The sequence below is a fragment of the Hemitrygon akajei genome, chromosome 27 (genome assembly GCF_048418815.1).
Source record: "Hemitrygon akajei chromosome 27, sHemAka1.3, whole genome shotgun sequence".
NCBI lineage: Eukaryota > Metazoa > Chordata > Chondrichthyes > Myliobatiformes > Dasyatidae > Hemitrygon > Hemitrygon akajei.
Window position 1 is genome coordinate 29,958,476 of NC_133150.1, and position 15,627 is coordinate 29,974,102.

General features: G+C 43.1%; 1 protein-coding gene across 1 annotated transcript in view; it reads left to right on the forward strand.

Moving 5' to 3' along the window:
• Positions 1-15,627, forward strand: part of LOC140717216 (synaptophysin-like protein 2) — a 31,097-nt gene that overhangs the window by 12,652 nt on the left and 2,818 nt on the right. The window contains exons 3-5 of the mRNA XM_073030539.1: positions 6,000-6,118; positions 10,365-10,566; positions 15,125-15,316. Coding sequence (XP_072886640.1) covers positions 6,000-6,118; positions 10,365-10,566; positions 15,125-15,316 — 513 coding nt within the window. The remainder of the gene's footprint in view (positions 1-5,999; positions 6,119-10,364; positions 10,567-15,124; positions 15,317-15,627) is intronic.

The following is a 15,627-nucleotide window of genomic DNA, read 5'->3' on the forward strand; positions in this document are numbered from 1 at the left end:
CAGAAAGGGGAAAGTGTATATGGAACCGGAGGAAATAGCAGAGGTACTTAATGAATACCTTACTTCAGTATTCACTACAGAAGAGGATCTTAGTGATTGTAGTGATGACTTGCGGCAGACTGAAAAGCTGGAGCATGTCAATATTAGTTCTGGTCGCCTCACTACAGGAAGGATGTGGAAGCCATAGAAAGGGTGCAGAGGAGATTTACAAGGATTGGGGAGCATGCCTTATAAAAATAGATTGAGTGAACTCGGCCTTTTCTCCTTGGAGCGACGGAGGATGAGAGGTGACCTGACAGAGGTGTACAAGATGATGAGAGGCATTGATCGTCTGGATAGTCAGAGGCTTTTTCCCAGGGTTGAAATGGTTGCCACAAGAGGACACAGGTTTAAGGTGATGGGGAGCAGATACAGAGATGTCAGGGATAAGTATTTTTACTCAGTGGTGAGTGTGTGGAATGGGCTGCCGGCAATGGTGGTGGAGGTGGATACGATAGGGTCTTTTAAGAGACATTTACATAGGTACATGGAGCTTAGTGAAATAGAGGGCTATAGGTAAGCCTAGTAATTTCTAAGGTAGGGACATGTTCAGCACAGCTTTGTGGGCTGAAGGGCCTGTATTGTGCTGTAGGTTTTCTACGCTTCTAGTCAGGAAACGATCAATTTTAAACATACGCACAGACTTGGCCTCCACCGCAGTCTGTGGCAGAGAATTCCACAGATTCACTACTCTCTGGTTAAAAATTCCTCCTTACCTCTGTTCAGCCTCAGTTTTGAGGCTGTTCCCTCTAGTTCTGGATGCCCCCATCAGAGGAAACATCCTCTCCACATCCACCCTAACTAGTCCTTTCAATATTTGGTAGGTTTCAATGACTTTCTCCAATGACAGCACATCTTTTCTGAGATTTTGGGCCCAAAACTGTTGACGGTTCCCCAAGTGCAGCCTGATTAGTGTCTTGTAAAGATTCTGCATTATCTATGCTTTTATATTCTATTCCCCTTGAAATAAATGCCGACATTGCATTCGCCTTCTTTACTCACACTCAACGCATAAATTAACCTTCTGGGAGCCACGCATGAGGACTCCTAACTCCCTCTGCACCTCTTTCAACCTTGTTCCTATTTAGACGATAGTCTGCACTATTGTTCCTTTTACCAAAATGCATTATCGTACATTTTCCGACACTATTCCATCTGCCACTTTTTTGCCCATTCTTCCAATTTGTCTAAGTTGCTTTGCTTCCTCAGCATTACCTACCCATGCCACCTCTCTTTGTATCATCCACAAAGCCATCAATTCCATTATCTAAATCATTGACAAGCAATGTGAAAAGTAGCGGGTCCCAATACTGACCCCCGAGGAACACCACTGGTCACTGGTAGCCAACCAGAAAAGGCCCCTTTTATACCCACTGGCTGCCTCCTGCCTGTCAGCCATTCCCCTTTCCTTTAATGCCATAGGATTTTTTTTTATCTTGTTAAGCAGCCTCATATGTGGCACCTTATCAAATGCCTTCTGAAAATTCAAGTAAATGACCTCCACTGCCTCTCGTTTGTCCACCCTGCTTGTTACTTTCTCAAAGAACTCTAACAGATTTGTCAGGCAAGATTTCCTTTTACAGAAACCGTGCTGATTTTGGCTTATTTTATCATTAGTCTCCAAGTACCTTGAAACCTCATCCTTAATAATAGGCTCCAACTCTTTCCCAACCATGGAGGTTAGACTAACTGGCCTATAATTTTCTTTATTTTGCCTTTCTCCTTTCCTAAATAGTGGAGTGACATTTGCAGTCTTCCAGTCCTCTGGGACCATGCCAGAATCGAGCGATTCCTGAAAGATCATGACCAATCCATCTGTAATCTCTTCTGCAACTTCTCGGGACTCTGGGATGTAGTCCATCTAGTCCAGGTGACTTATCCACCTTAAGACCTTTGAGTTTGCCTAGCACTTTTTCCTTTGTAATAGCAACAACACTCACTCCTGCTTCCTGACACTCATGGACTTCTGACACACTGCTATTGTCTTCCACAGTGAAGACCGATGCAAAGTACCCACTAAATTCATCTGTCATTTCTTTGTCCCCCCATTCCTACCTCACCAGCATTATTTTCCAGTGGTCCAATATCAACTTGCACCTCCCTTCTACTCTTTATATAACTGAAAAAAACTGCTTTATATTTTTGGCTAGTCTGCCCTCATATTTCACCTTTCCCCTTGTAGCTTTTTTTAATATGCCTTTTGTTGGATTTTAAAAGCCTTTTCAAATCTCAACCCACATCTTGGCTATTATTTGGAGGCCTATGTATGATCCCCATAATGTTTTTTTAACCCTTGCAATTTCTTAACTCCACCCTCAAAAGATTCAACATTCTCTGACCTGATGTCACCTCGTTCTAAAGATGTAATTCCATCTCTTACCATCAGAGCCCCGCCACCACCTATGCCTTTCTGTTTGACCTTTCGTTACAAAGTATATCCTCTGATGTTCAGCCTCCAACTTTGGCTGCCTTTCAGCCATAACTCAGTGATGCCCACAATGTCATACCGACCAGTCTGTAATTGCACCACAAGTTCGTCCACCTTATTCCGAATGCTACACGCACCTTCAGTCCTACATTCTTTTGAATGTTGCCTCTGTGGTATAATTTAGCTCTTTGTTCTGCTTGCTTTTGTACCCAACCATTGGCTCGCCCTTCCTTACATTCATGTTACGCCCATCGTCTACTTGCAAACTTGCTGTCTCATCCTCAGCTCTGCTATCCTCGTTCCCATCCCCTGCCATGTTAGTTTGTCACTGATTCTATTGCATTTATTTGTATCTTCAGTGAATGAATTTTGGCGCAGGATATGGTGACATACAGCATGTACTTCAGCAATAAATTTACTTTGAGCTTTTCCCAGTCTTTCCAAGCCTGAGCCTGGGTTCAAATCCCAGTCCAGAGCTGTGGCGTGGTGCTGCACCGTCACAAGTAGTATGTTTTGGCTGCATTCGTGAGTGACCACCCCTTTCCCCAAGGGCTAGGTGCCACGTGGGATTGAGACACCATCCTCTTCTGTAGCAGATGGCGTGCAGCGTAACGTGCAGCTGGAGCTTTCTGCAGTCTTGCCTTCCCCATGTGTGAAGCTGCAGTTTAATTTTAGCTTGTGGAGTGTGTGTAAGATTCACACCAGTGGGTTGTGCACTCCTATTCCTGCAGCTTTCCATTCTGCAGCTATTATTAGCCACTGGGAGTGGACCTTGCAAAAAAAATCATACTTGATTGCATTGTGTGCAAATTAACCCTCTGCAGCCTGGAACTTGGGCTAATTTGACGTTGGATTTACCTTGAACAACCAGTGCAGAGATTGAATAAGCCTGACCTCCCCTCCCACCTCTCCTCCTCATACTGCCTGCACACCTCACTTTCTGTCTCGCTCTCTCTTTTCATCTTGGAATCATTCAGGTGCGCACTGTTGTACAGTAAACACATTGAGTGATAACATACATAAACTGTTTCAAAACAATCGCACGTTTTGGAGGAGAGTTTTGTGACATACTGATCATTGTTGTAATGACAAAACCAGCATAACACCTGGTTATAACTAGTTGCCACCAGACTCTTGTTTGGGGGTTTTAGTGATTTTAATATAATTGTTTCTGAATTGTGAGTTGATCACTATCACTGTACCACACAGCACAGAAATGGGCTGTTCAGCCCATCTAGTCCATGCAGAGCCATTTAAACTGCCTACTCCCATCGACCTGAGTGAAGAAGTTTCCCCTCATGTTCCCCTTAAACTTTTCACCTTTCACCCTTAACCCATGACCTCTAGTTGTCTCACACAACCATAAATGAGAAGCAAAGGAAAGCTGATAAAATCAGGGGGATAAAAAAGACTTGGAAAAACTCAGAAGGTCTAGCAGCATCTGTATAAAAGAAAAGCAATTAACATTTTGGGGGTGCATCTCTTCAGAATGGATCGACTGACTTGGACCTATTGTTTTTTCCCCCACAGATGCTGCCTAATCTGCTGTGTTTTCCTCAATATATTGTTTTTTTGCGGTGCACTCAGCAATTGTCTTCATTTAAATTTTGGTCAGATTGCACCTGAGCATGTTACATTGTTCTGGCCAGCATTTACCTTGGTGATATCACTCTTGACATACCCTTGATAACTAAACGTGTATAATGCACTGCTGAAGATGAAATGAGTTTTGCAATGTCAATACCAGAATCAAAACGTGAGTATCAGGAAAAATTAAATGGCTGAGGTGTGATCTGACAGCAGTCATGAAAGATTAGACATAGAACAAATGTTTCGACACGTAAAGAAATCCATAACTCTTGGCGGCATTAACTCATTTACAGATCCATAAAGGAACTCGGTGCCTTTCATCTGAGAGATGAGAACTGTCCCCTGTTGGGAATGGTTGTGGGAAACTGCATTTTGGATGGATATATGACCATTTTATTCATAGCTCAGAATCTGGTTCTTCAGTTTACCATTTCCATGCTGACCAAGTACAACTTTACCAAGGGTGTTCACCAGCACTTGATCTGTGGCCTATTGGGGGCTCTAGCTATTTTGGATGAGAGTGTTAGGAGCAGGCTTCAGTAGAGTATAACACTGGGAAAGACCCCCTTCGATTGAATTCCCCATCTCTGCGTGATTTTTGTTTTTAGCTCTGCATATACTGTATTTGAAACAGTGCAGGGAAAATGTCAGAGTCATGTTTAATATCACTGGCATTTGTGGTGAAACTTGTTAACTTTGTGGCAGCAGTACAATGAAAACATGATAAACATAGAGGGAAAACTGAATTGGTAAATGTGTGTATGTGTATATTAAACAGTTAAGTTTAAAAATAAGTGGTGGAGAAAAGAAGTTAGTGAGGTCGTGTTCATGGCTTCAATGCCCATTCAGAAATCAGATGGCAGAAGGGAAGAAGCTGTTCCTGAATTGCTGAGGGATGCAGTCAGGCTTCTGTACCTCCTCCCTGACAGAAACAATGAGATGAGGGGATGTCCTGGGTGGTGCGATGGTCCTTGCTGATGGACACTGCCTTCCAAGGCACCGCTCCTTGAAGATGTCTTGGATATTATGGAGGCTAGTACCCATGGTGGAGCTGACTAATTTTGCAACTTTCTGCAGCTTACTTCAAGCCTGTGCAGTAGCCCTTCCTCCCCCAAAATACCAGACTGATGCAAACAGTCAGAATGCTCTCCAGGGTGCCATTGTAGAAGCTTTCGAGTGTTTTAGTTGACAAACCAAATCTCCTCAAACTGCTTATGAAATATAGCTACTGTCTTGGCCTCTTTTATTTTGCGTCCAGGTTGGGTCATCAGAGACGTTGACGCCCAGGAACTTGAAATTGCTCACTCGCTCTACTTCTGATCCCTTGTCTTGCCCTTCCTGAAGTCCACAATCAATGCAAGTCCGGGAAAGGGCCCTGGATTTACTGACCTTGAGTGCAAGGTTGTCGCTGTGACACCACTTACCTAACTTGTACACCTCCCTCCTGTACGCCCTCTCATCACCATCTGAGATTCTACCGGCAGTGGCATTTGAGCTATGCCGAGCCACAAGCTCACGGGTGCAGAGAGAACAAGGGTGTTGCCAATACTTGAGGACCTGAGTTGTAGAGAAAGTTGAAATAAGTTGAGACTTTATTTCCTGCAGTGTTGGAGATCTTTTTAAGGTATGCAAAATTACTTGGGGCATGGATAGGGTAAATTCATACAGGCTTTTCCACAGGTTGGGTGGGACTGGAACTAAAGATAAGTTCAGGGTGAAAGGTGACGTATTTAAAGGGAACCTCACTCAGAGGATGGCACGAGCGCAGAGCAAGCTCCCAGTGGATCTGGGTTCGATTGCAGCATTTAAGAGTGATTTGATTAGGCGCAAGGAAGAGAGGTGTACGAAAGGCTATGGTATGGATAACTGGGCATGCCGAAAGCCTTGTTTCTAAGCTGTAGGGCTCTCTGACTCTTGAGTTCAATTTTCTTTGTCTCTACAGATATTTGCTGTGTTTGCATTTGGCACATGTGGTGGTTATTCAGGAGCAAGTGAGGCTTCCATTAAATGTACGTCTGGCAAGGATCAGCTGATCACAATCCATTTTGGTTATCCTTTCAGGTATGTAGGTGAAATTATGTCTGGTGAAATCCGATCAGCCATCCCTTTGTGCGCCTCTTCTTCCCACCCTACCCTCGGGGGGCCCTTTCCTGGGCTTGCACTGACTATAGATTTCTTTTGTATGCTCCACCTCTCCCCTGCTGTGCTCTGAATAAAGTTTCCATTTGCAATCCCCCTGTGTTCCTGGCAACTCTCCATCTAAACTCTTCACCTACTTGTTTATAAAAGCTCCTCCCAAAATCTGCTGCATAACTTTTCACCTCTAATTTTCCTGGAGCGAATCCAGGGCTCTGGGGCCTGGATGATTGGAAGCATAGCCACCAGTGGTTGGCTGAAAGTCTGAGACTAATGAAGATGCATGAAGATTTGTTAATTCATTGGCTTACTTGAAAGATGGTGTTATGAGTTCTCTGCTGGATTTAAATCTTGTAACTCCTCCTCAGACGCAGTGTTCCCTCTAAGGTGAGTGCGCGCACACATCTTTTGCTAGTAGCGCACAAAAGGTGGTCCCTCCCTGGTCACCCGTTACCTCCTTGGCATGTGAAGTTTATTTTGCGATCGTACATAATCACATTTCTTTTTCCAGTTTCTGATGCGGACGGCGTTGACAATGTGGAGCGTGCGATGGTTTGTCTGCAGATTTTAGAACTGGCTTATTTGTACTGTTTTTATTGAGGAAATTATTCAGTGCACATGTTGTCACTGGGCAAAAAAATTGCACAGCACAAGACTTCTGTGCACGCTGACCATTACAAATTAGAGGGAGCATTGTTCCGATGGTACCATGGCATTGCCTTCATTAGAGGCACTTGGAAAAAGAGACGAGACTGCAGGGCTTGGAATCTAGAATACAGAACAATACAGTGCAGGACCAGGCATTCAGCCCACAAAGTTGTGCTGAACCAGCTAAAAAGCAAATCAAAAACACTGAAACACTAATTCCTCCTAGCTACACCATGTCCCTATCCCTCCATCTTCCTTGCATCAATCCCTAGCCAACACCCTCTAATGTATTCATCTCTACCACCATACCAGGCAGTGCATTACAGGCATCCATGACTTGAATTAAAAAAAGAAATGCCCCTCACATCCCCCTTGAATATACCCTCTCCCCTCACCTTCAATGCATGTCCTTTGGTATTAAACATTCCAACCTTGGGAAGCAGACACTCTCTGTCCAATCTCTCTTATAAACCTCTCTCAGATCTCTCTTCAACCTCTGGCACTCCAGAGAAAGCAACCCAAGTTTATCTAGCCTCTCGTAGCACCTACCTTTAAAACCAGGCAGCATTCTGGTAAACCTCTTCTGCACCCGCTCCAAAGCCTCAACATTCTTCCACTAGCGGGGGCAGCCAGAACTGTGTGCAATACTCCACCTGTGACCTAACCAGAATCTGGACCAGCAAGCGATCTGGTGGAAGAGATTGGGGTCGGGCAGCGTTTGCGGCTTTAAGATAGTAGTCCACTGGCATCACCTTAAATGGCGACAGAAATCAGTTGTTGGAAGATGTGAAATAAAGGAATGCTGAAAAGACTGCACAGGCCAGGTGACATCACCTTTGAAGAGGCTGAATAGAAGCAACATAGAATGGTCAGCACAGGAACAGGCCCTTCAGTCCGCATAAACTGATGAGCGTGGTGTCAAATTAGGCTAAATTTCTAAACATGAGACTGCAGATGCTGGAAATCTGGATCAACACACACCAAATGCTGGATGAATTTGACATGACAGGGAGCAACTATGGAAACGAATAAACAGTTGATCTTTTGGTCCAAGGCCCTTTATCAGGACTGGAAAGAGAAGAGGAAGATGTCAGAATATTGAGGAGAGGAGGACAAACTAGAAGATGGTAGGTGAGTCAGGTGGTTGGAGGAGGGAGGATGAGGTAAGAAGGTGATAAGTGGAAAAGGCAAAGGGCTAGAGAAGAAGGAATCTGATTGTAGATCCTGGAAGGAGGAAGGGCACCAAGGGGAGGTAATAGGCAGGTGAGGAGACAAGGTAAGAAGCCAGACTGGGGGAGAAATGGAGAAAGGGGAAGGAAAAAATTACTGGAAATTGAGAAATTGATGTTCACACTGTCAGGCTGGGTTGGAAGCTATCTAGATTAAATGAGGCATTTCTTCTCCAACCTGAGTGGCCTCATTGTGGCAGACGAGGAGAATATGGCCCGATATGTCAGAGCAGGAATGGGGATAGGAACTGGAAATGGTTGCCCGCTGGGGAAGACCCACTTTTTGTGGATGGAGCTGAGGCGCTCAACAAAGCAGTTCCTCAATCTACATCGGGTCTTACCAACATAGAGGAGGCCATATCAGGAGCACTGGATACAGTAGATGACCCAAAGAGGTTTGCAGGTGAAGTGTTGCCTCATCTGGAAGGACATCCTGGGGCCCTGTATGGAGGTGAGGGAAGAGATGGATCAGAAGTTAAAGCACTCCTGACACTGGCAGGGATATGTGCCGGGATGGATTCCAAGGGAATCATGGAGGGATTGATCCCAGCAGAAAATGGAGAGTGGAGGGAGTGGTAAAGATGTGTTTTCTGGTCGGGTCCTGTTTGCAGGTGAAGTTATGGAGAATGATGTCTGGATGCAGAGGCTCTCGGAGTGATAGATGAGGACAAGAGGAACTCTATCCCTGTTAAGGTGGCGGGAAGATGTTGAGTGTAGATGTTGGGAAGTGGTGGAGAGGTGGGTGAGGGCAGCATCAATGGTAGAGGGAGGGAAACTCCATTCTTTGAAGGAGGACATCTCTATCCTGGAGAAGGGAGCCTCATCATGGGAATAGATACTGTGGAGGAGATGGGGTGGGAAGAGGTATGTCAAGATAGCTGAGGAAACTGGGTTTATAAAAAATACCGGCAGACAATTTGTCTCCTGTATTGGAAACAGCTCGAGGAAAGGGGAGAGAGGTCTCAGAAATGGACCTGGTGAACTAAATCTCTTTGAGTTAATGTTAGAAATGGAGAGGGGCTACAGATGCTGTAATCTGCAGGGAGAGAAAGTAACAACCTGCTAAAGGAACTCAGTGGGTTGAGTAACATCAGTGGGGCTGGTGGGAGGAATTGTTGACACATTCAGGTCAGGACCTTGCATCACATCAGGGCTGCCTCCCAAACTGGGAATGTTGGTTTTCTGAAATTGTTGAATTCTGAAACTGTGATTCTCATTCCACAGATACTGCCTAACCTCATTTCCTCTGGCACTTTCTACTTTGTGTCACTCATCCTCCCCCTCCCCCAACCCAAACTCTGTTTTTGGGTCACCCCTTTCCAAATTTGTTGGAACTTCAAAAAATTTTTTTACTGTAGAACTCTGATAGTTCAGATAATTCTGATAACTCCAGATGTTGGTTTATATCAGCACAATGCATTTCACGTTTTATGTGTCAGTATAATGTGTTTTCCGCCAAGATTAAAAGGAGCATGGGATACATAACTGAGTTTGGGCTTTTCTAACAAGCTGTGGTTACACTGCAGCCACAGACCTACCATGTTGCTCACCCTGGCTCCAGCAACACACTTGGCCCATGCTCCTAATAGGACACGGCAGGCTGTGTACACCCTTGAATAATGAGTACTTGGCGAACTAGTTATGAGATGCTGATCTATTGGGATTTATGTATATTTGGAAATTGGAGTCTTGCTGTATTTGTTCACCCTTCTAAGTTGGAAGGAAATTCGAGAGGGTGTGGAGGAGAATTAAGATAATACTGCCTGGTTGAGATAGTGCATTGTGAGGATAGGTTGTGTGAACTAGAGCTTTTCTCTTTGGAGCGAAGGAGGATGAGGGGTGACTTGAAAGAGGTGTACAAGAAGAGAGGCATAGAGTGGACATCCAGAGGATGAAATGGTGAATATAAGGGGACATCATTTTAAATTCAGTGGTGAAAAGTTTAAGGGGAATATAAGAGCTAAATCATTTAAACAGTGGTGGGTGTGGAACACATTGTCGGGGTGGTGGTAGTGGAACACATTGTCGGGGTGGTGGGTGTGGAACACAATGTCGGGGTGGTGGTAGAGGCAGATATATTCAGGACATTTAAAGAAGCTTTTCGATAAGCTTATGATAGAAAAATGTGTGGCTAGGATAAGATTGATCTCAGTAGGTTGAAATGCTGCAAAACATCATAGGCTAAAGGGCTTTTACTGTGCTCGAATGTTATAACATTTTTCCTTCTAAATAGACCTTTAATTTTGGATTATATCCTTTGTTCCTGTTTCTAACCCCCTCATCTTGTGTTGCAGGTTAAACAGAATTTCTTATGAAGCGCTCACCTGCAATAATGCTACCGGTTATCAGACATTTCATCTGAATGGAGACTTCTCCTCATCTTCAGAATTCTTTGTTACGATTGGAGTGTTTACATTCATGTACTGCATTGCTGCTCTGTTGGTGTATGTAGGGTACCAAAACTTCTACCAGCAGAATAAGTATCTACCACTTGCTGTAAGTCCCAAAATTTAACATTGTCATACCCAAACTTTTCAATCTGGCCTGATGCTTAAATCGCCGTCCAAACGTCTGGTTCAGTCGTTTCGATATGCTCTGGGTCCTGGACCGCTACCCGACCTTTCCGATTCGGCCCAGTGCTTAAATCCATTGGGTCTTCCTTGCTCTCAGTGATGGGCCAGCTGTCTCACCTCATCTGAGTTCTGTCACATCAAATTGCCTTCAAGTCAAAAGGGAAGTTACAGACTATTGGTTGGGATAATTTGCCAGAAAAAAAAGTGATTAACAAAGTATTTAGTTTTCTTTGTTTCATTAGATACCAGCCAGAGTTGCTGAGATTCACCAGCACCAACTCAATGCCCCAAATGAAGTTCACATAAACCTGTACTTGTTTTATGTTTGTTCATTTTGAATTTAGAGACTTCCAGCTTCAAGAAAGAAGTGTTGGAGTACATAATCAGGACATCAGTCTATTGGTATTAGCAGCCAGTAATACCTGTCCCATTGATAAGAACAGGATTGAAATTTCATCTCTACCCTAGGCTCAGTGCATTTGGACTATTGAGGGCCACTTGCACAAGAATCAACCATGATTCTTTTATTTAGAGAAACAGCAAGGTAGCAGGCCCTTTTTGGACCAATGAGACCACCTAATTACACTCGTGACCAATTAACCTACTAATTGTGTGTCTTTGGAATGTAAGGCTACGTTCACACTGACAGGATAATTTTGAAAACGCCGGTTTTGCGTAAAAATGACAGGCGTCCACACTAGGTGTTTTTAAAAATACCTCTGTCCACATTAAAACGGATATTTGGGCAAATCTCCTCATGCTGGGCATGCTCCAGACACATCTACAGAAAACAAGCGAAGAGAAGACGGTATACTTGGTGTGTGTTTGTCCAGTTACAGAGTAGGAAAACTTAAAAGGAAATTGCCAAACGAAAGACTTGGTGCGTGTTTGTCCAGAAACATTTCCTTCAGCCATAGTCTCTTCACTGATGAAAGGGACGACAGCTACAACTAAATGCAATAAAGCTTGTTACTGGGCAAAAGTGATGTTTGCTGTTACCTCATTTGTTTGCCGTTACTTTTGCCATGTCTTTGTGTATTGTTTTGCTGTATTTAACATGTGCGATAAAGTGAGTTACTGGGCAAAAGTGACAATTGCATCTGTTGAATGTTTGCACAAGCAATACATTAATAAAGCACCTTGTTAAATGTAGAAAACATGTCTTCATCAGTGTTATCTTGTATTTCCATACAATGTTACATACCTATTGTCAGATACTGTTGTGGTGTTGAAGGTTGTGTTCAAGAAAACAATGAAATGCCGCACTGCCACCAACATTTGTTCCGGCATGTCATGACAGTGGTTTTAAACATAGCTGGTTACCCCATACACACTACACTGGATATTAGGCATTTTCAGATTTATTCACTCTGGAGAGTGTTTCTGAAAATCTCCATTTTCAGTGGAAGAAAACGCCATTTCAGTGTGGATGGAGGGTCAAAACAAAGAGAAAAAGCTTCGATTACAGATTTATCTAGTCTAGTGTGGACGTAGCCTAAGAGAAGTCTGGAGCACCTTGAGGGAAACCCATGCAGTCATGGGGAGAACGTGCGAACTCCATACAGACAGTAGTGAAATAGAACTCAGATTGCTGCTGCCCTACCACGTGGTCACATCTTGCTCTTTATCTTAAGACTTTGCTTTTTTTTAAAAAAAAAAAGATGGGCAGGTGGGAAGATTATTAATTTGAATCCCTACTTTTTAAATTTTGAGTTTCTCCTGATTTTGCTAATGAGTAATTAAACTCCCCGCCCCCCCCACCATTTTACTATTCAAATAGTTAATCCAAGAGAGTGATTAGCAGACTGAAGTTTACATTATTGCCGAAGGCTACGTCCACACTACGCCGGATAAATCCGTAACCAAAGCTTTTTCTCTTCGTTTTGACCCTCCGTCCACACTGAAATGGCGTTTTCTAAAACTCTCCAGAGTGTGGAAATTTGAAAATGCCGGTTGGGTAGAATAGTGTGGACAGGGTAACCGGATGTTTTTTTAAAACGCTGTCATGACGTGCCAGAACAGATAGTGGTGGAAGCGAGGCATTTCGGCATTTTCCTGAAGGAAACCCGCCCACACACGATGTAACAATTTCAGAACAGACGGCAACAAAACTGAAGCCAGAAGAGTTAGAAATGTACTCACCAAATACTTTGACCCATAACTTACTGAATAAATAAGTATATTCACTTTGCCCTGTTTTCTGTCCTTGCTTGTATGAAGTTGGTTTACCTATTCTCTGACAATAGATATGTAACAGCCTAATGTAACGTTGTGTGGAAATACAAGATAACACTGATGCAGATGTGTTTTATATATTTAACAGGGTGCTTTATTAGTCAGTTTTTCAATGTTCATCATCAGCCAAGTCACACTGTCTGTGAACTCCCTGTCGGTTGCCTCCATACATTACAGTATTTGTTCTTTTTTAGTTTTAAGTCTTCTTGTGTGAGAGCCAACAGCTGTCTGTCATTTAACAATTTTCTTTTAAGTTTTTCTAGTCTGTAACTGCACAAATGCAGACTTTCACAGCGAGATTCGACACCAAACATGTTGCTTATTTTCTGTAGATGTGTCCTGTGTATGCCCAGTAGGAGGAGATTCACCCAAATACCCGTTTTAATGTGGAAGGAGATATTTTCAAAAATGCTTGGTGTGGACGCCTGTCATTTTTATGTGAAACCGGCATTTTCAAAATTATCTGGTCTAGTGTGGATGTAGCCTAAATCTTTCCATTGTATCGTGAATGAGCTGGATTTAATTTGGGATTGAATAGTTGTGTATTGTGATATTCCTCTAATTTGCAACTGATTTGGAGTTCACACATTGTTAGAAGAAATTTGAGAGTTTGTTGATCAGCAGTAGATAAATGGTAGATGAAACTTAGTGCACAAAATTTTATATTTGTAGATAAATCAGCACAGAAATATGGCCTTGGCAAAACTTCATGTTGACCAAGGTCCCCATCTAAGTTGGTCCTGGTTTCCTGTATTTGAATTGTTCCTATCTATATACTTATCCAAATGACTTTTACATCTCATTATTGTACCACCCCACTCCCCAGCTACTACTACTTGCAGCTTGTTCCGTGTTTACACCCCCCTCTGTGTGAAGAATTTGCCTGTCTGGCCTCTCAAATCAGAATCGGGTTTATTATCACTGACATCCAGTATGTCATGAAATTTGTTCTGTGACAGCAGGGCAGTGCAATCAGAAATGCATATTGAAAAATTAGTGTAAATTGATAGTAAAAGTAGTGTACATGGGTTCATTGTCCATTCAGAAATCTGATGGTGGGAGAGGAAGATGTTCATAAAACATTGAGAATGTGTCTTCAGGTTCCTTTACCTCTCTGGTAGTGATAAGACCTGTCCTGGGTGGTGAGGATGCCACCTCTCTCCTTAACCTATACCCTCCTAGTTTTTAATTCCCTTTCCCTGGAAAAAGATCGTGCTTTAAAGACTTGGGAACACACAGATACCTTAACTAGTGAAATCATAAATTAAAAAATTTAAATACGATTTCAAATAATTCATATTGCAATCTTGGTTTTTATCTAGAAGCAGAGAGTTGAAAGTAAGGAATTGTTGGACTGGCCTCTTGTGTCGTCTATCTGCAATATTTGAGTAGTTGATTCATTGCAAAGGACACTATAGATTTATGGAGCTGGTATCAGGGATAATGTGTGTGGGTAGTAATTGAGTAGAGATTATAAAAGGAGATGTGATAAATTAACTAAAATGGATCAGACGCTTTATGATGGTCAGGTTTCTGGCAACGTAAATTTAAGCTTGGAATAACTTCCATTGTCCTGGAGCAATGAACTTTCAGCCTTTTTGTTTCATGTTGTATGCATTCCAGTTTTTGAATTTGGCCTGAATGCCAAGAGGAGGAACCCAGCACTATTGACCAACTCTTGAGAGTGAGCCAGTTCATCATTTGAACAAGATTGAACACAAAATGAATTAGAAGTCCTTTATTGTTATATAACTATATACTGTTAATGTATACCGGCAAATGTGACAATGTCTCTCTGAACCAGGGTGTAAAGCACTGTAGCATACATAACACACAATAACTTGAGATGAAACCTACAGATGGGTTACAGAAAAGTTAAACAAATTAAAGCCCATGAGTTAAATATTGTAAGCGACAGAACAGATTAACCAGTGGCACTTCGATTACGATGCGGCAGGGAGCTCAAAAGCCTAGTGGCCTGGGGAAGAAACTGTTCCCATCATGGCTGTTCTTGTTTTTGTGCATCCTGCCTTATGGTAGAAAGTCAGAGGATGCTGGATGGGTGGGTGGGATCCTTGATACTAAGGACCCCGTGTACGCACCGCTCCTGAAGTGAATTGGGTTCAATTTAAAAAGGCATTGTGCAGGTGGATTAAGGAGAACTGGGTTAGTACATTACAAGTGTAGTTGTGGAATTGCTGCAGTTTTGGAGATTTGGTAGCAATGGAATGACCTCTGTCTTTCAGGATTTTGTTGTGACCGCATTGTTTGCATTCTTGTGGCTGGTCTCCTCCTCTGCTTGGGCACAAGGTCTGTCCGATGTTAAGTACGCTTCAAATCCATCTGTTCTGATCGGCAACGTGGATACCTGCCAAAGGCAGGATGTTGTCTGCACTCCAGCTGCTTTGCCCCGCATGGGTCGCCTCAATGCATCTGTGGTAAGTGCTGGCTGTGCAAAGATAGCACAGCGGTGGGGTAAAGGTTCGCTTGAGCTGTTGCCTTGTTCGGGAGGAATTCTGTTACACTTTTTTTGTATGATGGCTTTCTCTATTGAATGCAAATGGTGCTCCACAGCCAGTGGATCTCTTCAGATGCACACCTAGTTGTTCTTGGCAAGTTACCACAACAAACAATGCAGTAGGTATTAGCCAAGTTTATAAATTGTTGTTTGTGCTTTTATGCTGATCAAGATGGCAGGTCGATATTTCATCTGCATGATGACGTCACCAGCACTGGAGTGTCCATTTAA